The 23722-nt window shown below is 40.2% G+C and overlaps 1 protein-coding gene across 2 annotated transcripts in view; it reads left to right on the plus strand.

Annotated features, from left to right (window-relative positions):
* MACROD2 (mono-ADP ribosylhydrolase 2) overlaps positions 1–23722 on the plus strand; it is a 1988024-nt gene that overhangs the window by 1227295 nt on the left and 737007 nt on the right. Inside the window, exon 7 of one of the 2 annotated variants that reach the window (XM_081256148.1) lies at positions 2489–2567. The exons of the other annotated variant lie outside the window; for it this stretch is intronic. Coding sequence (XP_081112274.1) covers positions 2489–2539 — 51 coding nt within the window. The 3' untranslated portion in view covers positions 2540–2567. Of the gene's footprint in view, positions 1–2488; positions 2568–23722 lie in introns of those variants that run through there. 2 annotated transcript variants of the gene reach the window in all.

Here is a 23722-nt window from a genome sequence, read left to right on the forward strand (position 1 = left end):
ACCACTTTTTATTTGGCATGAAGTGATGAGGGAGAACCACAAGGTTTATTGGAGGTATATGGCAAAGGACAGAGTGACTTAATGTATGTATATAAATCTTATAAAACTACCTATTGGGCAGCATTTTATGATGGACATAAGTTCCCATTTACTCTCCACTAGTGATCGACAGTGAGGGCTGCAGTAGAAGCAGAAAGCTGAGCTGGGACATCACCCAGGAGAATAGAAGGGACTCTTGGTTTTTTTTCCTCCTCTTATTCACTCTCTCTTGCAACAGGTAAACGGTTCCTCATTCTTGCCTAAGTTTTGAACAAATAAAACATACTCTTATTAATTGTGCTTTATTATAAAATATGCAGTGCTGCTTTTATAAGTAAGGAGCTATTAGCATTTGCCATTTTAAACTACTGTTCTGTCTGTATTTCTTTGAACTCTGAAATGCTCAGCAAGCTCTTTCAAGATTCATTTTAGGGAAATGAAAGATAAGGAACATTTTGTGTTGTCAATATTTTCATCCCAACTTGCTCTGTTTCAATAGAGAGACAGTGGTTTGGGGTAGAAAGGACACTTTGTATGGAGTTTGATGACCTGGTTTGATTTTTCTCTTTTGTTTATTTTTTATCGTGATCACTGTATTAATCAAAACGTTTTCTGTTGCAAGAATGAGTTGTCCCAACAGGGCCATCTGTACCAATCTTACCATGCCGCAACTTTGCTTTTCTTTGTGCAGCTTAATTTTTAGGCAAGCTCTCTCTACGTGGTGGGCAGAATGGCAGCTCCAGACTCTTTGATCTTGATAGCTGGAGATCCTAGAAGGCAGCAGAGACTGTTTCTGATACTTTTGACTAAAGGCCAAGAGAAGACTCTGATTGGTCCTGCTCAGGCCAGCTGCCCATTTTCAAACTAATCCCTGAAGGTAGGAAAAGAGAACCTTGTGCTTTGATGGGCCAGGCCTGAGTCTGTGCCTGCCCACCCCAGAGACCAATCACATGGTCTAAAGAGAATGAATATGAAATGGAGGAAGGGTAGTTTCTTGAAAAAGTAGATGTTGAGTAGTCAAGCCATGGATCTACCACTTGACCTCACCCATTTGTCATTCTTTTCCACTGACTTTGAAAAATTAGACCCACCTTTAGGCTCTATCAGGTACTATGCCAGTAGTGATTTAAAGTGTTTTTTTTTTTCAAAGAACATAGCTTCTAGGAATTTTAATTCTAGAGGGAAATAATTATATAAGAAAACACATGTAATAGAGTCGGATAAAGTAGTCAGTCAATGATCTCCCAAGTGAAGGCTCTTTTATGTTTGCTTGTTAGAATCAGGGAAGCCTTCAAAGAAACAGCTTAGAGCAGTGTTTGACTTCCACTCATTGAAAAGAGTGTGGATGGAGCTGTGAGAACATGTTCACACAAGGGCTGGAGGGGCCACTTCAATAGGGACAATCATAAGAACAAGGGAAGTAGAGGGAGATGGAGCCGAATAGGAAACCAGAGGTAGATCTTGAAAAGCTCTTTACCATGTTGATCAAATGGGGTTTTGTCGTTTTCTCTTTCTGTCATATTGGGGTATTGATCTGAAGAATAATATATACCAAGTGTGTACACTAAAAAGTTCACTCCTGTGGATACATGGAGGATTGTGTGAAAGATTTTGAAACTAGAGGCAAGGTATAACAAGAACAACAATAACAAGAACCCGGGCTACTATGAGGATGAGATGAAATAATGCAAATATGAAAGGGTTTTGTAAACTTTAAAAGAGGGCAAGGTGTTATTTTAAAATATATGTAATGTATTTTTAAATAATCTCTGTGGTTGCTTTTGATTCCATGAGGCTATCGTTTTCTACCCACAAGAAGTACCCATGGGACAGAAGAAATGAAACCAGAAGTTTTTACTATCTACCTGAAATAGGCATTATTTACCTCAGGATGTCAGTCTTTACAAGTCTCATTTTCAATGTTCTGGTTTTTCTTCCATTATGCAGGGTGTTGTGGGGAGAGGGGTGTGTAAAAGCCAGTTGAGTTTCTTATAAAATTGCACACTGCAGACTTGGGCAAGAATGGTTTTGTTTAAAGCTGATTCATTGGGATTTCATAAGAGACGCTATTGTATAGGTACAATAGCTGTTTAGTGAGTGTCTTTATGAGACACTCAGGATTATGGATCCATAATTTGCATTCGTTGCAAACATTGTAACAACTTCCTTTGAGCCATTAAAAATGAAGGTATTGAAAGGCTGTTAAGGACGCCTCAAAGCAGTGAAATCACAACAGGTTCATTTATTGGAGAAAGTACCAGCAAGATACAAGCCAGCATTACAAATCCAGGTCTCTTCTGCTTCGCTGTCACATTTAACTTTTTCCAGGCTTGCTGTGCAAATGAGGAGACTGTGATTTGAGTAGGTTGGAGACTCTGAAATCCTACTGCAATACACCCATCCATCCAGCCAGCCAGCCATTCATCCGCTCACTCATTTTAATTCCTAGGTGCTGGAGCAGATGCTAAAGAAAATAATATGCTATGCCTACAGAGTGTAACCGGAGAGACAGATACATAAGATTCATTTGCAATAAAATGAAAAAGTGAAATGATAGGCTAAGTGCAGATTATTTTGGATGCTGCTGGGAAGACATGGCAGTAGGATGAAGAGGCAATTGCTGAGAAGAAAAGAAAAAGAAAGGACATTCCAGGCAGCCAAATTAATAAGTGAGCGTTGTATTGCAAATTAAGTTGCGAATTCAGCTCCCTGGGAGTCACTAATGCTGGCAAATTCTATCAGGTAGCCATCTCCAGGATTTCTGATTTAAGGCAAATGAAGTTAAATGGTTGCTCCATAGTGTCCAACACGAAAAACCCATGTAAACCCAAGAGACGTGAGAGATGAAAAATAACAAGATGTTCCCAACCAAAGATGGCATAATGGAATATCACCTGGTTGACCTTTGCAGTTGTCCCATGAGGGGTAAAGATATTATTCCTCATATGCCTAAATCACCTAGCACAACCCTGGCACACAGTAGGCCTACAATAAACCACTGATGTTTTTCACTGATGGAATAGTGGCTTGGCACACAGTATTCAAAACTGGCAAAAAATAATTATTAATTGCACATCCAATAAAAAAATAATTGTATTCTCTTCCATCTCCTAACTCAATTTTACCCTGGGCCTATAAGACATTAACAATATATCTTCATTTAAGCAAATCAAAAAGAAATTCAAATTTACTGTAAAAAAAATGTGTCAGACTCTGTTCTACAGGTACACAGGAAATAAAATATTATTATTAGTTTAAAGGCAATCATAACAGTTTCATGACCAAGAAAGGTAGGACATAGCATACCTGTTATACATCAAAAGTTAATTTCTAATTTTTTGTGTTTATAAAATATAAATCACCTTTATTTCAAAAAATAATCACATAGTGGAAAATCTGTGAATTAAACAGTATCAGTTGTATTACTACTACTAACACATTCACTATGATTCAAATAAAGTTACTTTTGTGTAATAAATACCAAAGAGCATCACAGGAAGGTAAAAATAAAATCCCTGTGATCCCTAGATAAAGTACCTGGTCGCTGGATAAAGTACCTGAAACTAAATAGCTTTTCTCTTGATTTTTCTGCATATTTTAATTGATACACTTCAGGTGAAAAATTCCAACTCTTATCCTCTCAAATTGTATGGCCTTAAACAAGCTAATTAATTTCTCTAATCTATCAAATTGGGATGATATTAATACCCACCTCATCTAATTTTAAGAATAAAATGAGATATTATATAAAAGGCACAGCATATGACCCCATGTGGAGAGGGTATTTAATAAATATTTGTCCCACTTATCCTCTCCTTTGCTTCATCATTCACATTAGCTTTTGCAATGTCTTTTGATTAATAAACAAAGTCAACCTTTTATCCTCATGATTTGGAGTATGTGGCAATTCAAATGCAAAATAAAAGGAATGTGGCTCAGTCAAAACTCTGGCTCTAATTCCTCAAGAAAATAACTCTTTTATGACCTTAGGCAAATCATTTAACCCCAGTGCCCTTAGCTATATAATTAGTTATAGTTATAAAACACTATATCATTGCTATGAATTATATTACATAGAATAACTGATATAATGAGTTGCTTAAAAATTTTATGCATGCCTTATATCAGTTTACATTGTTTCACTGTTTTTTCTCTTGATTGAATGCTTTGATCCAACTGTATTTTGTTTTTTAGTTCCTACTTTTTACATTTCAGTGGGATGTTTTTCCCTTTTTTATGGATTTTAATTTTATAGGATCTTTAATGACAGGATTGGAAGGGAACTTACATAGTATCTAGTGGGATGAGGCTGCAGATGCCACCATTTTCTGCTCCCATAGTATGGTGGACATCACTTGACTGTCTTCAGGGACTAGGGAGTCACTGATTGCTGAGGCCGTTTGTTCCTGTTTTTAAGAAGTACTGCTATGAAATTCTTCCTCATATTAAACCAAGCTCTGGCATCTTTCTCAGCTATTTCTTGCTAAAATTTTACTGTTAAGGGTTACATAGAATAACTTGGTACTCTGTCACATGGCAGCCCTTCAGATATCTGAAAATGGGTAACATACATATCCCTAGCCATTATTCATTCCTCATGTGCAATGCTTTAGGTGTTTTAGAAGCATGTTTTTATCCAAAGATTTATAATTAGTACACTGCCACATCTAAGAATGAATTAAGTTTTGTAACATGTTGCCTTTCTTGTCACTGTATATACCGTTTGAAGGCAAAATATTTCTACAGGGACCTTGCGTCCCATAAGATGCCAGTACTTTAGACACCTCCACTGAATTTGGAAAAATCCTAAAATCAAAAACAACTAACGGGCTTCCCTGGTGGCACAGTGGTTGAGAGTCCGATGCAGGGGACATGGGTTCGTGCCCTGGTCCGGGAGGATCCCACATGCCACGGAGCAGCTGGGCCCGTGAGCCATGGCCGTTGAGCCTGTGCGTCTGGAGCCTGTGCTCCACAACGGTAGAGGCCACAATAGTGAGAGGCCCGCATACCGCAAAAAAAAAAAAAAAAAAAAAACAACTAACAACAACAAAAAATGCTGAACAGGTCAAAGCTTGCTTGGTCATGCCCAAGGTGGAAAAAGATCATCCTTATTGTGTCTGAAGCACATGAAATAGAAATAACTCCTTCCTAATCAATGAATATAATCATGTCTAGGGTGGAGCCGGGAGAACAGGGAGCAAGTTCTGAAAAGACATTTGTTGACCCCAGGAAAAGAGGCAAACCTCCGATGCAAAGATGGCAACCTGGAGGCCAAACTTGGCCAGAGATAGACATATTATGTGGCTGACATAACGTTTAAAAAAAAAAGAAAAAAAGGTTGCTTTTAAAAATCAGGCGATTCTATGTAAAATCTAGATTTCCAGCTTCTCTTGAGAAGGCAACACAGGGCTGACATTCCCACTAGTCAAGAGGTGGATAATAAAGCTGATGGGGAGGGACATCTCCAGGTGGCCACGGTGCCCACCTGTCCTCATGTGTAGTGTACGAGGCACAATGCTTCCATTTTTACTGTCTGCTTGATTCTCGCGGGCATTTGATACCCAGTTATTTGGTGTCTCAAGGCCGTGCCTGTCTTTATTCTTCCTGCCACATCCTTCCCTCTTCTAAACTCCCCCTCACCCCACCCCACCCCATTCTCTTTAATGCTTTATTCCACCCGACACAGCACACACGTGCAGACTCTCAGGTGTAACTCTTCAGGTGTAACTCTTCAGGCAACACAGGACTGTTTTGATGCTCAGATCTCCTCTCACAGATGCTGAGATTTCTCACTGCCTGCTTTTCACCTCCGGTCTCGTGCTTTTCCAGCATGTTTTCCCATCACGTTGCTGGACCAAAGGTATTCTCATGTGGGACACACTCATTTCTAGCAGTGCTCACACTGGGCTGCGGTGAGGGCGCAGCTGTGTGCGCTGGCTGAAACCTCTGCCCCCGCCTTCCCTTCACACGTGGAATCTGACACTCTTGGTCTTTAATCACAAAAAACCAGAAGCCATTTAAACGGTCTGCCTAGCCAGTAAACGCACGAAAACACACTTAAACTCGCATTAGTAATCAGGGAAATGCAAATGAAAACAACAGGGAGAAGTTCCCCAGCCATCGGGCTGCTTATTACTCTTTATAACTTTTGAATGTCTAATACATTTCAAAACAACAAAATTTGGAAAAAGAAAATAAGAACCTTTCAGGCCTTTCCTTTCTTCCCGAGTGCACAGTCTGTTGAGATGAGTATGAGAAGGGGGCTGTGTTGATAGGGACTTTGAAAAACAGGTGCTGGACCTGGTACCCAAAGATTAGATGGAGGGAAGTTTCTCTTTATAGAAGTGTTTTTTAAATAACTGACAAAGCAATGATAGAATGAGGCAGTCACAATTTTGCAACCCTAATAACTTGAAGGATCTGGGCAACACTCATCGATGACTGCCAACATCTCACACACACACACACACACACACACACAAAACCCCCTAGACCTTATGTGACTCTTCCATATTATTACTTATTATTACTTACAGAGTAGTTTAGCCACCCCCCATTCCCCTAAAAATAAATGAACCTAAATTGAATCAATCCTCTAGATATACCTACCCATTTACAGGAAATACAGAGAAGAGAGGAACATGTTAAATTACACTATGGGGCTAACGAAATTCATACTGGAAAATCACAGACCAAATGACCCAGCTTTTTCAACTTATAAATTAGAGGAGGGAGGGAGGGAGAGAGATAGAAAGAGAGGGGAGTGAGGTGGGAGAGAGAGAGGGAATCTATAGAAAATGAGACTTAAAAGACATCCCATCTGAATCAAATATAACAAAATATCATTAGTTCATTCTGCTTGATACTATAAAGATATTGCATAGAATTATCCCCCACACTTCTCTATTTGTTTAGTTTTCATAATTGTAATTACATTATATTTCTTATAATCAAGAGCAAATAAACATAAAAGACCTACCAACCACTTCCAATCAAAATTCGAATTTGGATATCATGTCATATACACATAGAATGTTTAAAAATATAAATTGTGTGGTACAATTTGAAATCTGAACCCTAACAAGGCATTTAATGATCATGAGGAATTATTGTTAAGTATTTAAACGTGTCGTAATCGTGCTCTACTTATGCCCCTCCTATACCCTTAGAAAAAGAGTCTTTTTCATTTACAAACATGTATTTGGGATATACATCAGTGATATAATATCTGACATTTGGTTCAAAAAGTACAGGCAAGAGGGAAAGGGGTGGAAGCGTGAATGAAATTTTGATTTTGTGTATATTGGAAATATTCCACGTTAAAAGTTGAAAAACCAACAAACGGAAGAGCAGATGCTGGCTGGCCATGCCCCCTGACACAATCAGAGTAGGGGCAGTCCATAAGAATTCACCTGACTCACCACTGAACGAGGCCCCGAGGGACCCTCACACATGGGACATTTGGAGGGTGGGATCCTGGCCTAACAAGACTGTAACTACCCAACCTGGGAAGGCATGTGGTTGTTTCTGATCCCAAAGAAGAAAATCTCATTTATCTCCTTCTGCAGAGTTTTCAGAAAATGCTATGCAGCACATAAATGGCAATTCCATAAGTGGATGTTAATGACATTTTAATGAATTCGAGGTGCTGGCATAGTATACCCCTGCAGAGCTCAGTTAAAAAAACAAAAGTGCTGCTTTAGTGCTGAAAGCTTACAGATGACAACAGCAGCTCTCAGACCAGAATGAAGGTAGCCTCAGTTGGGGGTGAAGATTTTTCTCAGCCTTGTAAAATTCTGACCTTGATTTTCCAGGACTCCTGGAGGCCCTGGGAGCCCCATGGTCAGACATCCTGGGGTTTCAAGGGCTGGACACCTTACACAGGGGGAGGGATTCATGAATTCTGCTCTCATCTTTGCTGCCTCTGGATATTAAGGGCTCCCTATCAATATCCAGGGATATTGGATATTTAATTGTTTATTGCAGATTGTTTCTTCTTGCCCTTCTAAGTAGTCTGTAAATTCTATCCCAGAGGGGGCCTGGGAGAGTTATTGCCTGTTGATACACTCACCCAATTAAATGCTGAGTGTTCTTCCTTCCACGCATATGGACTTTGGCTCTGGGCCCAGGAGACCTGAGTCCATTTCAGAATCCAGTTGTTACAGTGGGTTTGTATTTTTAGAGAAGAGAAAGGTGTGCATCCTAAGATCTAAAAGCTGCCTGCATTTACATTCCAACTTTCTTTGTAATTAAGCAGACCACAAAGATCAATACAGAATTTACTAGCATAGAGGAGCATACTGGAATGATTTGGTGAAAGAATTTTGCTGCACTGACAAAGCGAGGGCAGGGGAGGTGTCCACCAAACCATCTTTAACTGGCTGGATGTTTGTCATTTATTTTAGATTCCATTCTCTCTCTCTCCACTTCCCACCCCAGACCAACCTTGGACCACAACCCTTCCAGAATGTTAACCACGCCCCATGGCCTTGGAATGCACTTTCCACAAGAGAACAATTTCCCACTTTTAGAATGCTAGAACAATCACGTGCATCGTTAGACACCCCTACATGACTGACTTTGTCAGAAGAGAGTAGTAATTCTCCATTGACAGCTCCCGGTGACTGAAAGTATAATCAAAGCCAATGCATTATTAATAGCTCTTCTTTTTAATGACTCAATCACAGTGTGAGATGCTGTTCAAACACTTTATTTTACATAATTTTTCCTCTTGGAAAAGTCTGCCCGCAAATTAAGGAAATACCATAGCGGAATAAAACCAGAAATATTGTGCTGGATATTCTCCAAACAAATTATCCTTCAAAGGGATTGCCAAAGGAAGCTCTGATCACATTTTCCTGACAGGTGCGGATCAGGTAAATGATAAACTTGGATCTGGTTATCTGAGATCACAGATTGAGAGCTGGGCTTTGGAATCTGAGAGCCTTGATACATCTGGCAGATGTGATCTTGAGCAAGTCTTGAAAAAGCTCTAAGTCTCGGTTTCTTCCCCTGTGAAATGAAGCTAAGGATGCCCTTGACACAGGCATTGTGTGAGGATTAAATGAGATACTGTATGGGAAGTGGGTTGTCAACTTCTTATTCTGGTTCCAAGCCCCAAGAGAGAAGACAAGGGCGAGGAGAGGAATCTTAGCAGCTGCTCACCCATACTGCTTTGAGCTCTTTGACAGGGTACCAGGACAGGGACGATTGGCCTTCTTTGTTGCCTTCCAACAAGTGGAACAAGCCAAAATATAACTACGACTCTTGGCTAATTTATTAGATGCTGTCGGGATTCCACCCATATCCTCTTGGCCCACCAGCTTCACCTCCAGATCTCAGCACCTGCATCTCTTTGTCTGAGGGCTTTTCCTGCAAATTCTGCTCATGCACACTGCAGGTTGGACATGCCAGGGAATTAGAGGGCCCTGGGAGCAACCTACAACCAGTAAATGATGGAGGTGGCGCATAAACAACCCAAGACCCAAACCCTGCAGGTGGGATAACTCTGAGGCCTATCCTACCCCATCTCCCAGAGTTCTCCAGTGGGATCCAACCTCAGTTGCCCATCATGATAACTTGCTGGATAAGGTGCCTCAGCAGCCTTCCCTCACTTCCCTGCCTCCATACTGCTCTTGCCTGGGATCACCTTTCAAATAAACGATTTGCCCCAGAATCTTTACCTCAATATCTGCTTCTGGAGGGACCCAAACTAAGACATATTATTATCTAAGACTGGCTTTGACCAGCAACAACTGGTACTGAGCTTGTAAGCATTTTTGGAAAATATAGTCCAGCTGTAGTTAGTAGACCTAATTCATGTTTTTGCTACACATTTCAGATAGGCCATCAACTCTGGCAGAGAGTTGATGGAATGTTTTTCCCCATCTTTCAGGTGACTGTCTTACTTCTTCTCTCCTGAATAGTTGAACCTCCACCTGGGCCCTGGACTGTGCCCTCTTTTGCCTTCTCGGTGACTTCACTCCTAGAATTATTCACCTCCTTTGTGAAAACATCAAAGTCTTCCCTTATTACAAGGTCATTCCCTTCGGGATATAAACAAAAACAATAAAAATCAGAAACAAAAAAACCCCAGTGACCCCACAAAACCTTCCACCTCATTCCCTGTCTTTTTGTTCTTTCACAACAAAACTGAAATCATTATCTCTACTATTATCTCCACTACTTCATCTCCCAGTCTCTCTTTGGCCTGCTCCAACCAAGATTTTGCCCTCATGACTCTGCTGGAACCATTTTGATTAAGTAGCCAGTGACTATAGCTCACAAAGGCCAGGGATCACATTTCCATTCTCATCTTACTTGGTCTCCCAGCAGTTTGTACCACAGTTGACCACTTTCTCATCCAGGACATCACACTTTCTTTGTTTCCCTCCTGCCTCACTGGCTGCTCCTCCTTAGTCTCTTTTCCTGATTTTTTCTTCTCTTCTACCAGACCTCTGAATGTTGGAAAGCCTGCCTTTCCATCTACACCTATTTCCTTGGTCATCTCTCCCACTGCATAGCTTTAAATCCCAACTCTGATATGCGCATCCTGTCTAGACGTCTCCCCTGAGCTCCAGGACTTAGGTATCAAACTGCCTGCTCAGCATCTCCACTTGGCTCTTTAATAGGTATCTCAAATTTAAAATGGCAAAAAAAAAGACATATATATATGGAATCTAAAAGAAAGAAAATGGTTCTGAAGAACCTAGGGACAGGACAGGAATAAAGACACAGATGTAGAGAGTTGACTTGAGGACACGGGAAGTGGGAACGGTAAGCTGTGACAAAGTGAGAGAGTGGCATGGACATATATACACTACCAAATGTAAAATAGCTAGCTAGTAGGAAGCAGCTGCATAGCACAGGGAGATCAGCTCAGCGCTTTGTGACCACCTAGAGGGGTGGCATAGGGAGGGTGGGAGGGAGGGAGACGCAAGAGGGAAGGGATATGGGAACAGATGTATATGTATGACTGATTCACTTTGTTATAAAGCAGAAACTAACACACCATTGTAAAGCAGTTACACTCCAATAAAGATGTTTAAAAAATAAATAAATAAAATGGCTAAAAAAGAGAGAAAGATACTTCTCGATGTCCTCCTGCATCTTAGTAAATTGTTCCATTATCTATTCAGGTGTTTAAGCCAAAAGCCTTAGCTCTTCTCTTCCCCTCATACTTTACACCAACTACATTAGTAAATTCTTCTGTCTTTACCTTCAAAATTATCTCAAATTCAATCACGTGTCACCATCTCCACAGATTTCAGCTTTGTCTTTCCCCAACCAGTCTGACCTACTCAGGACTTTTAATCATTTCCCGTCTCCACTGAATACATGTTTGTTGATTGATCAGAGCAGATAAGCAATTTAAATTTTGAGTTGGTGTGTGAACTAAATGTTGAGGGAAGGCATTGTCATTTCGTTTACAGCTGTGTATCTGTGAGCAGTTCGTGCTCGACTATACACTGTATACAATTCCTCCATCTCTTCTTTCTTCATATCAGTTCCCTTTGCTCGTGCTTCCTTTATCTTATTCTTATTTCCCCCCATTGACTTTCCTCTGACCTAGATAGTGCCATTATAAATTACCTTTTATTTTTTTCCAACATTGCTAGCTTTTTATTATTTTTAATTTTAATTAATTTATTTATTTTGGATTACATCCTCCTCTCACATTTTGTCATGGGGAAATCAGGTGCTTTTTCAAGGATTAGCCATTGAAAAGTTGACAGTGAGAGTTGTCCTCACCCCATACCTAAATTAGAGTCTTGTGAAAGAAGAAATTCTCTATTCCAGGCAGGATCGTAACATTAATGGAGCTTTTGATTTCTCACGTGTCTGGCATTGAACTAGACCCTTTAGTGGTGTAATGATAATATCAAACACAGTAATTTAAACAAGGTATGGGTTATTTTTTTTCTCTCTCTCTCAGGCAAAAGAAGGCTACAAAGAAACAACTCAGGATTGGCATGGTAGCTTCATGATGCTATTGATATTTCAGCCTTCCATTTTCTTAATCTGCTATCCTTTTCATGTGGTTTCCACTCTCTTGTTTGCCTTGTGGTCTTAAGATAGATGCCACAGCTCCAGCCATTATGTACAAATTCAGAGCAGGAAGAAGAGGGAAGATATATAAGTAATTTGCTAGCTGAATTACACCCACTTTTAGAGCACTTTCTTAAAAATACCCCAAAAACTTATTACCTACATCCCGTTGGACAGAATTTAGTTATATTGTAAACCTTACCTGTACAAGAAACTGGAAAATGTAGTTTTCAAGCTTAGGACACAGTCACCCCCCAATTAAGAGAGGAATCTATGTAAAGAAGAATGGAGAAAATATATTGGGTAGCCATACTATAATAATAATTATTATAGTGAGGAATAAGTATTGAACACATTAAATGACACATAACCACCAAGCAGCCTCCAAAGGTGAGAGGAGGAATCCAAGAATTCCAGACACAGGTCCAGTTCATGTAGTTACATGGGAATGATAAAGACTGTGACTACTGCTTGTCTGTGACTGACATTTAATAGATTACCTTTTAAAAATGTGAATTTTAGTTGGGGTTGTGCCTGTGGGTTGTTGGGTACATTCTACATTTAGTTTAAGGCTTTATTTTATGTATTAAAAGAGCATTTATGGAACTAACATGACCAAGAAGTACCTGGCTACCAGTTACTGAGTATCTCCTATATTCCAGGCATTTTATGTTTTATATCTTTCATGTACGATGTCACTTAAACCTTGCACAATCCTGCAATGTATTATTGTCCTCATTCTACTTATAAAGGAGCTGAGGTCCAGAGAAGTTAGGCAATTTCCCCCAGTTCACATAGCTATTAAGTGGCAGGGATAAGAATTTGAACTCAAGTTTTTGACCCATTAATCTATATTCTGACCCCTAAACCCATCATATACCACCTACTGAAATAATCAGTGAGTCTATAGTTGTGATATTGCAAATAACTGAAAGTGATAAATTAAGAACCTAAAGCATATGTTGACCAGGGTTTGCTGTTTTTTTGTTTTGTTTTGTTTTTTGTTTTTGTTTTTGTCTCTGTTTTCTAACACTATTGCCTCTGAGGCTAGGGCAGGAAAATAATGTATAATAGTGTGTGTGTGTGTATAGACTAGTAAATCCATCCTAATTTATTTGTATCCTTTCTTCTGCTGTTTCTAACTCCCACTTTTGAAACTATCTCAAGAGTCATTATCTAGGGATGCAGCTGCTCACAGAACAAAATAGTCAGGGTCATTTAAAATCTCTTAGGCAGAGAGCATTTAAGTTTTCTTGTCTCTGGCTACCAGTAACAAATCTTCATTAAATCTTAAACACAGCATAAACAAAGCATGAACAGATTGTGAATGCTTCCTAATTCAACAATGAGAGATTACCACTTTGCAGATACTGTTAAATGTTGGAACAGATCCCAAGGAAGTGATTTTAAGGACCACAGTATTTTCATGTATTTGGCCTAAGTCAGATTTTCCTATAGGAATCGACATTGCCAAAAAATTATGCATTTTAAGGCTGTCTGGACAAAGATTTATGCTTCTACAGCTGTCTTCATTATCACCTATGCAAGTCAATCAATACAGTCTTAACCCAGTAACATCCCTACTGATGTTTTATGTATATTTCACACACCTACCTGTACGATAGATAGAAGGAAGTCATTGCAGAGGTAAGGCAAAGCACATGTATTAGGACTGAGTTTGAGTTGCAGCCATTTTATTGCTGAGCCCAGACAAAGACAGGTCTTGGGGACGAAACTGGAGTTTGCTTCAGTGAGGGAGAAAACTTACCTAAAGAGAATCTAGTGCAAGGGTCAAGGCCACATTCAACTGAAAAGAGTGGAAGGAAGCAGAGTCTAGTTTGTGTGTGTGTGTGTGTGTGTGTGTGTGTGTGTGTGTGTGTGTGTGTGTTACAGACCTTGGGTTATTTGAAGACAGCTGTTATGGCCTTTATAATATGATTCACTCACTCTCTCTTAGCATAGATATTGATATCAATATCTCTCTTAAAATGTTGCCCCCCAAACTGAGCATGATATATGGCTCAGCCAAAGCATGGTGACAATGGTAAAAACTATTGACTTTTTTTTTTTTTTACTTAGAGAATTTAGCTTAAGTCTTGGCTTTGCATTACCTAAAGCCTTCGATATTTGTTATTCATAGTTAGCCCTTGCAAAGGAGCTCATCATTTCAAAACAGCGATTCCCAAACTTGGCCGTTCACTGGAATCACCTGGGAAGTTTCAAAAATAGTGTTTACTGTGTCCCACTGCCAGAGACAATGATTTAGTTGGTTTGGAGTGTGGCCTAGGTTTGGGGATTTTTAAAAGATTTCCCAGGGCTTCCCTGGTGGTGCAGTGGTTGGGAACCCACCTGCCAGTGCAGGGGATATGGGTGCGAGCTCTGGTCCGGGAAGATCCCACATGCCGCGAAGCAACTAAGCCCATGAGCCACGACTGCTGGGCCTGCGCTCTGGAGCCCGCGGGCCACAACTGCTGAAGCCTGCTTGCCTAGAGCCTGTGCTCCGCAGCGGGAGGGGCCACCGCAGTGGGAAGCCTGTGCACCGCAGAGAAGGGTAGGCCCTGCTCGCTGCAACTGGAGAAAGCCCGCGCACAGCAACCGACCCAATGCAACCAAAAAAAAAAAGATCCGCAGGTGATTCCAAAGTGCAGCCAAGTTTGGGAACCACTGTTCTAACCCTTTCTGCCCAAAGTGTGGTCCATGCCATTGGTATCACTTGAGAGCTTATTAGAAATGCTGCTGCTTGGGCCACCTAGACCTTCTGAACTAGACTCTGCATTTTAACAAACGTGTTCCTGGTGCTTGAATTGACTTACTCTCTCCTCTCAGCTATCTAGTCCCTAGAGAGGCCAGAGGATGGAGGCTGCTCTCGTGGAGGGAGGAAGTCACATGCTGGTGAACTTACCCTGCCTGTGGCAACACTAGGAGAGAGGAGTACGCATTCTACTTAAGAACAGCTTTCGATGTGGGAGACCTAGCAAGATGGTAGCCAGCTGAGTCACTCCTTCCATTGGGAGGGAGGGCATGTAATTTCCCCAAAGTGGTTTCCTGGAAGCTTTTTCTGTTTTAGGGGCTAAGGTGAAAATGCAGGGAGAGGCTATGAGTCATTTCCCACCCCCACCCCTTTTGCTTGACTAGGACAAGGGAACAGATATCCGGCGGGCCTGACAAAGGGTGCTGGTGAGAAGGCTGTGGAGGAGGAACTAGACTGGTGAAAGGGAGGCATAAGACGGACAAGCGAGGCCTGAAAATAAGAGGTGCCCAGAATAAGAGGGGGCAGGTGCGAGCAGCCAGGGGTGGTCAACAACTCACATTGTCCCCAGATGATGTTTGCTCCCCAGGGTCTTCTTTTCCTCAGGGACTTGGGGTTTGCTTTGGTGTCCTGACTTTCAGAAAGGTCACCACAGTTATGTCAGCATCTCATCATTGGGTGAAGGTTAGTGAGGGTAGTGGTTGGCTTCATTGGATCAGTGGCTGCAATTGTTTTCCATTCAGGAATCTTGAAATGATGTCTCTCAAAGGAGCGATTTGTCTTTCAGGGACATTAACAAAGGAGGGTCCAGGAGAGGGAGGACCATGAGCAGCTCTTCAGCTTTCCACTGCCAACTGTTCTAGGACCTGGCCTTTCTCTTGCATCCGTCTTTCATCTAAACTTACAGATAGGCTAAGTTGGTCTGAAACTCAAGAAGACAGAACAATGCAAAAACACAAACAGCCACCAACATACAACAGAAACATACCAAACATGAGGAAACGCAATCTTAGCTCTCCTTTCCCTTGCCAAACCCACAGTCTGCTCATCGCCCTGTTTTTTCTAGAGAATTGTCAGCAGTCATGGCACCACTTCCTCACCACACCCTTGCTCTTTGCCTCCTGGAATTTGGCTCTTCCCCAAGTGGTCAACTGAAACCTCTCATCCAAAGGGCCCTTGTGGCCTCCTCATCACCAAATCCAAAAGCCTTTTCTTAGCTTCAGCTCCTTTAGTTTCCAAGGTCATTTATTTGACATTGTTGAGTATATTTCCTTTTTTCCCTTCAAGTGGTCAAATATGACCCTGGGTGAATAAACTATACACACACACACACACACACACACACACACACACACAGACACACTCACACGACATTTACACAGATATGTATTTTTTATTTTGCTTTGTAGAAATGGGATCATATTTTATAACCCTCTCTGCTTCTTGCCTTACTCACTTAACAGTTCACTGTGGAAATCCCTTCAAATGAGCTGGCATAGAGCTAACCTATTCTTTTAAATATTATGAAAGTACCACAAATTTTTTAGTCATTCCCCTATTGATGGATATTCCAATTTGTTTTCAGACATTTTCCACTCTGGGATGGTGATTTCATATTATGGGATAAATTCCCAGTTGGGGGATGGCTGGATCAAAAGATACGTGTATATTTAATTTATATTTAATGTGTACATTAATTTTAATAGATATTGCCAGATGACCTTCTCAAAAGCTGTGCCATTTCACATTTCCCCCAGCAGTGTTTGAGTAGCCCTTTCCAGAAGCATTATAGCCTTCAAAAATGTTTTAGTAATCTGTTGCATTTCCTCAACTACCATAGAAATTGAGCATCTTTTCAAACGTTTATTAGCCATTTGGATGTGTTCTGTGAACCTGGCTATTCATATTCTTATTCCAGTTTCTTAACCTCGCTGAGCTTCAGCTGCTTCACAAGGTTCTTATGAGGATTAAATAAAGTATTTATATGAAGGCTTTGCCCAAACTCTGGCACAAGCAACACGCTTGATGAAACAGGAGCTGCTGTTAATTGTTTTGGATTCCTTTTTCCTTATTTCCTTGTTCTTCATCCTCATGCCTTTAAAATGTATTGACAGCTATTTTCCAGAATTCTACTGTCAAATCCCTTTCTTTTAGACACTCGCTACTCTCTCTGTCAACAATCTCCATCACTTCCACAATTTCAACTTTACTAATGTCTATTCTGCTGAGAGATCTGAATTTCTAATTCTGATTTACCTTTCAAGTTCCAAAGGAGCAATTTCAGTATCCTACTGGACCCTGTGTTCCCAGCCTCTCCTCCCCCCAAACAGGTAAAGCAACCTCCTAAGTGAGATTCATCATCTTCCCGCCTCTGCTTCCTGTATCCCTAAGGGCACTGTTCCCTCCAAGACCTAGGGACTTGAAACCTCCAAGTCACCATGCTGCTTTGTCCTAGATGTTCATTTCAGTGGCAAAGCTCCATAAACAGAACCTCTACAATGACTCTTATATCCATGCCCTCTGTTCTCCTCCCACTGTTTCTACTCTAGTTCACTACCTCAACAACAACTAAAATAGCTAACTAAGCAGTCCTTCTTCTGTCAACTTCACACTTCTCTAGTCCATCTGTTATATGACAGACAAAATATTCTAAAACAGTAGCAGAATCATGTCACCCCCTTAAAAGCATTTACCAGTCTCTTCTTTCACAGAAAAACATTCACACTGGTCTTGGTGGGCACTGTCCCCATGCCTTCACGTACCCCATTTTTTCATCACACAAGTTTCCTTCCTCTCCACCAATATACCAGGCTTAAGCACACTCAAGTGTTTTTGCTCTGCTGTCCTGAGAGCCTAGCTGCCTCTCATTTCTCCACCTGTTGAAATGCTATTTCTTTTCCTCTATTGAGATCCTCCTCATTCACCTACATAGATTGAATCAACTACTGTAGCAATTTCCTGCAGCGTCTCCCAATTTAATTTTTCTGTAATCATAATTATTATAGTAGGTCATTTACATGATTCTTCTTGCTCCATTAGATTCTAAGCTTTTTGAAGGGCAAAATCTGCTTCTTGTTTCCAATTACGTTTTCTTTCTTTGCTGTGTTTCCCCATCTCAGTTTCTTATCTAGTACCTTATAAATGCTCCTTCCTTTTTAATTTTTTTTTTATTTTATAATAAATGTATGACTGAGGTTTGGGGTTGGGGACAAGTGGAATGAAACTGGAGAAAGCTTTGCCAAGGACCAGTTGTCTTAGATGCCCGTAGATGGCAATCAGCGGCAATGGGACTTGTCCATCCCGTGGGGACCTTCTGTTTGCTCGTGTACGATAGGATATGAACACATGTTGTACCAGTTGGCCAACATTTACAGTCAGAATATTCCTCATAAGCATCTGGCTTTTCTCAAAAGAAGGATCATTGGCAAGAGTAGATCTTTGTTCTTTGATGGCAAAATTGATGGAGATGAGCAACTGCAGCCTCCTTTGGGCTGGCACAGGTTCTCGTCCTTGCTTTCACCCTACCTGGGCGCCCATACCCATGGACAGTACCTGCATGAACCCTGCAGGCATCTGATCCCATGATCACAGCACTAACTCAGTGTGGGACCCTGGGCTAGTCAATTGACCATTGGACCTCATGTTCTCATCTGTATAACGGGGGGTAAACCCGATTATTCTAAATCTTTTATTTACCAAAGTTTTCTTTTACTCATTTCTTCCCCATAGAACTCATGTTTAAAAATTTTCTCTGTGAAACAATGCATCTATTGAACCTACCTATTTTTTTTTCATTTATGCTATCTTTCTTTTCCATATTGAGTCATATTTTAACCTTTAGTTCATAATTATCTGGGTTATAATAATATTCTGAAATACCATAATTTTTTATCATGCTTATTTTGTTAACTAATCTGTAAAGTTAAGAAAGCGTATGAATACTTAAGTAGTCTTTATTGCTACTGGTTGCTAAGTTTTGTTTAGTTCTCTCCTTTCTATTCCAGACTGTTACTGTGACAACCTGATATGGGTCTCTGGGAACAATGGCTGGATCCACTAGCTAGTAGCTCTGGCAATTCCTGTGATATCACTGGGAGCCAGTCAGAGCTATTACAATGTCAGATTGATAGAATTACAGTGTATGTATTTATGTATATACATATATATTAAAATATATGTGTGTATATGTATACTAAACATATATATATATACTAAACATATATATGTACTAAAAAGATATATGTATATGCATATATAGAGAGCAACAGACAGACAGACAGAAGGAGGAACTTTTAGTAGCAAGTGTGGTAGCCTTATTATGATTGCATGGATGATGCTTATTATTGGAACAACCAAATAAACAACTACAGACAATGAGGCATAAGGTAGAACTTGAAAGTTTCCCACTCCATTCCCAACCTCATTCCTTAATTGTTTTGAATATAATTGTCTAATTCCTTTTTCTTTCCATGTGCACATTTTTAAAAATTTCAGACATGCTATAAACTCTATTATTCTATTTGCTTCTTTTCCTCTTACTTCCCAATGTGAGTTAGATATCCTTCCATTCCAGTACATTTTCATCTACCTCATTCTTCTTAATTGCTTCTTATCATTCCAACGAATGTGAATATCATAAAGTATTTAACTAGTTTCCTTCTGATTCTCTTTCTAGTTTAATGATCAGTTTCCTTGTTAGAGAAGAAGGTAAAACAATCATTGCATGACTGGGTTTCTGGCCAAAATGTTAACTAATCATAGGTATTCTAGAATTAACTTCATGTACATATGCAAAATCCTCTAGCAACTGAATTATCTTCTAGATCACTTTTTCAGAAGTGAGAATCTGGACTTAATACCGGCTACCCATTTTAATCATAAAAATAGCAACTCATGTTCTGTGCACTTACTATGTGCCAGGGTCTGTGCTAAGTATTTTACATAAGTTATTCACATTTAATCCTCCCAATAATCCTAAAGGTAGATACTGTTATTACATCCATTTTACAGAAATATAAGCAGAGTAATTTGCCCAAAGTGACATAAGTCTTAAAGGGGAAAAACTGGAATTTGAACCAGACAAACCCAAGCTGGAAACTATGTTCTTAACTTTGATTGCTGAGGGGACAGGAGACCTCTCATAGGGTCTGCTTTCCTTCCCAACCCCCCCATGTGTGTGGAGCTGTAACAGGGGGGTGAGGGGGGAAGAATGAAGGATCTCTTCTGTGTCCTAGGCCAAGAGTGTCATCAGAACTAGGTTATTCCCAAAAAGAGGCTGGTAGGAGCAGCAAAGTCAAAGCTCATTTCTGTTACAACTTGGTAGCCCTGGAATGCTTTCAAATGAGACACTGTCTGCAGTTCTCTTGAGACCTAGTTTATGTTTATGCAGAAATAGACTGTAGCAGGGAAAGCCTCAGGTTCTTAAGATTTAGATTTGCCATGAACCAGCTGTGTGATCATGGTTTCCTTCATCAGAGAACGAGACTTGGAACCCTTGGTCTCTGAGGGATATTTTTATTTTGAAATAATTTCAGGCTTACAGAAAAATCTCAAAAGTAGTACAAAGAATTTTCACTCCTATTTACCTTTCACACAGAATCCTCCATTTTAAGATTTTACCATGTTCGTTCTGTTGTTTTCCATCCCGTCTACACACTCTCTCTCTCTCTCTCTCTCTCACACACACCCACACGTGCGTGGATTTGTTTTTAAACATATCATTATTTTTATTTCTGAACTACTAGGAGTAAGATGTTGATATCATGCATCTTTACCTTTAAATATTTGTGTATTTCCGGAAAATAAAGCCATTCTCTTATCTAACCATAATGCAATTATTAAAATTTGGATATTAATATTGATAACAGTACAATATTCTCATCTACACCACTTATTTCAATTTTGCCAACTGTCCTACTCATGTCCTTTTTAATAATTGTATTTTTCTGGTCTAGTATCCATCAAGATCATATATTACATTTCGTTGTCATTTATTTTTGGTCTCCTAAAATCTGGAACATTTCCTCAGTCTGTTTGTTTTAAGTGAGTTTAACATTTTTGAAGAGTACAAGCCAGTTATTTTGTGGAATATCCCTAAATTTGGTTTGTGTGATATTTCCTCGTGGTTAGATTCAGGTTATGCATCTTTGCCAGGAATGTCACGGAAGTGATGTTGTGTCCTTCTTGTGCCTCATATTGGGAGGCACAGGATGTCTCATTACTGCTATTGGTTAAATTCAAGACCTGATAAAGATGGGATCTGCCAGATTTCTCCCTTATAAAGTTACTATTTCCCCTTTGTAATTAATGTGTGTCTTAATGTAATATCCCGTTTATCATCAAAGTTTTCACCCAGTAGTTTTAGTAACCATTGATGATTTTTATCTGAAATGTTATTTATAAGTTGGTTGCCAGATACATACTGAGATTCTTGTTTTGTAACTTTTGTTTACAAAGACCTTATTAACAATAATAAAAATTCATTACTGAGTGTGACTTCAGTACCATGTGGGTGAGTTCATCATCCAAATTTGAGCAGTCATATTTAACTTTGCAGATTGTAATTATTGATCACATTTACTACTGAGGTTAAGGGAAAGTATATAAGGAAAAATAATAGCTTTTAGCATATACTGTTAAGTATTTTTTACCCCAGTTTTGTGGAGATATAATTTCCATACAGCACTGTATGAGTTGAAGGTGTACAACATAATGATTTGACTTACATATATTGTAAAATGATTAACATAATAAATCTAGTTAACACCCATCATCTTATATAGATTAAAAACAAAAGAAAGAAAACACGTTTTTTCCCTTGTGATAAGAACTCTTAGGATCTATTCTTGTAAGAACTTTCAAATATTTTTTCAAATATATCCAAGTGAAACTTTTTTTTTTTTCTGCGCTGGGTCTTTGTTGTGGTGCACTGGTTCTTCTTTGTTGCAGTGTGCAGGCTTCTCTAGTTGTGGCCCACAGACTTCTCTAGGTGTGACATGCGTGCTCCAGAGCTCGCAGGCTCAGTAGTTGTGGTGCTTGGGCTCTCTAGTTGTGGTGTGTGGGCTCTGTAGTTGTGGTACATAGGCTCCGGAGCTTGAGGGCTCAGTAGTTGGGGCGCACAGGCATGTGGGATCTTAGTTCCCCAACCAGGGATTGAACCCGTGTCCCCTACATTGGAAGGTGGATTCTTAACCACTGGACCACCAGGGAAGTCCCCTATCCAAGTGAAACTTCTGCTTTGTGAAAGAAACTTCCAAATGTTAAAGATGAAGGTTATTTATGTGGGAATTTACACTCTTTTTATATTTGAGGTCCACTTACTTGCCAAATATCAAACATTTAGGTTCAAGGAAGAAGGCCAACTTAATTTCATGATTGTTTTTAAGGGGACAAATAAAAGAAGTATAGACATTTATCACTTACCAGCTGCAAAATTGACACTAAGGATTAACTTTCCATAGTGCATATAACCCGTTGCTCCTCCAGCCCAGGCTTCACTCATGGTCTCCACTTAGAGGACTGGGCTCCCTCGCTGTGGTCCTCAGGAAAGCACTGAGTCATTTAGGTCAGAGAGGCTTGGATAGGCCTCCTTAAGCTTTCTTGTTTCCTCAAAGCTTGGAAAGTTAGAGTCTAAACATGTGTTCTTTAACTTATGAGCAATTTCACTTCCCTCTGAGGTTCTTGAGCCCATCCTTTCTCTCCCCTAAAAAAACAGTATGGTAACAGACATGCTCACTAAGATTGGTCCATTTCTCTGTACATTTAACTACATTAAAGATAAGGAATGGGCTTCCCTGGTGGCGCAGTGGTTGAGAGTCCGCTTGCCGATGCAGGGGACGCGGGTTCATGCCCTGGTCCGGGAAGATCCCATATGCCGCGGAGCGGCTGGGCCCGTGAGCCATTGTCGCTGAGCCTGCACGTCCGGAGCCTGTGCTCCGCAACGAGAGAGACCACAACAGTGAGAGGCCCATGTACTGCAAAAAAAAAAAAAAAAAAAAAGATAAGGAATATCTTTGCTACCTTCCACCCAGATGGAAAACTGCAAGAAATACTCGTGTGTATGAGAATCTTTCCTTGCTGAGAGTATGGAGTTATTTTTTATACAGACTCCTATGCTCAACAGTCAGCAGGAGTGAGTCTTACACAGCACATGTGAGGCCAACAAGAATGCAGAGAATAGTGAGAAGGATGGGATCCACTTCACTGATCCCTCCACTTAGGTCCCATGTCTCCTAGGGAAAGGCTGCAGACATCTTTTCCTCCAATTCTCTTTATTCTCTTTTCCCTCTATTGGGGGAAAGGAAGAACTGTATTGGGGAGGACATAATTATCTGCTGATTCCCAAACTAATCCTGGCATCCTCCCATGTGACCAGAAGAAATCATTCCTCCCATTTGCCTTTCTGAAGGATCTATAGATCTGGCAAAATACCACCATTTGCCTTTCTGAGGGATCTATACGTTTATAGACCTGACAAAATACCACCACATGCCCTGTCTTCATCCAGTGTCCACAAGCACTAATGACTTTATCACTTCATTGACTTTTTAATGGATTGATGATTTAATTTAAGAAATATTTATCTGTGTTTACTTTGTGTCAAGAACCATGCTATGGACTGGGAATACAGCAACAAATAAGACAGGAAACCTGCCACAGGAGGAAACAGACATGGGACAAGTAGAATATTATCTTTTATTGTGTATGGATACCATGGACCACAGGGGAAAGAACCAAAGATTATGTCTGCAGAATTAAGGGAAGACTTCCAGGAGGGAGTGACACTTGTGCTGGGTATTGAAGAATGAGTAGGAGTTCATCAGAAAGAGAAGGAAATAGGGATATTAAGCAGAGGGAAAAGCATGTAAGGGAGAAGCTTAGAGGTAT

This window comes from Mesoplodon bidens, assembly GCF_964165515.1.
Source record: "Mesoplodon bidens genome assembly, chromosome: 15".
Classification (NCBI taxonomy): domain Eukaryota; kingdom Metazoa; phylum Chordata; class Mammalia; order Artiodactyla; family Ziphiidae; genus Mesoplodon; species Mesoplodon bidens.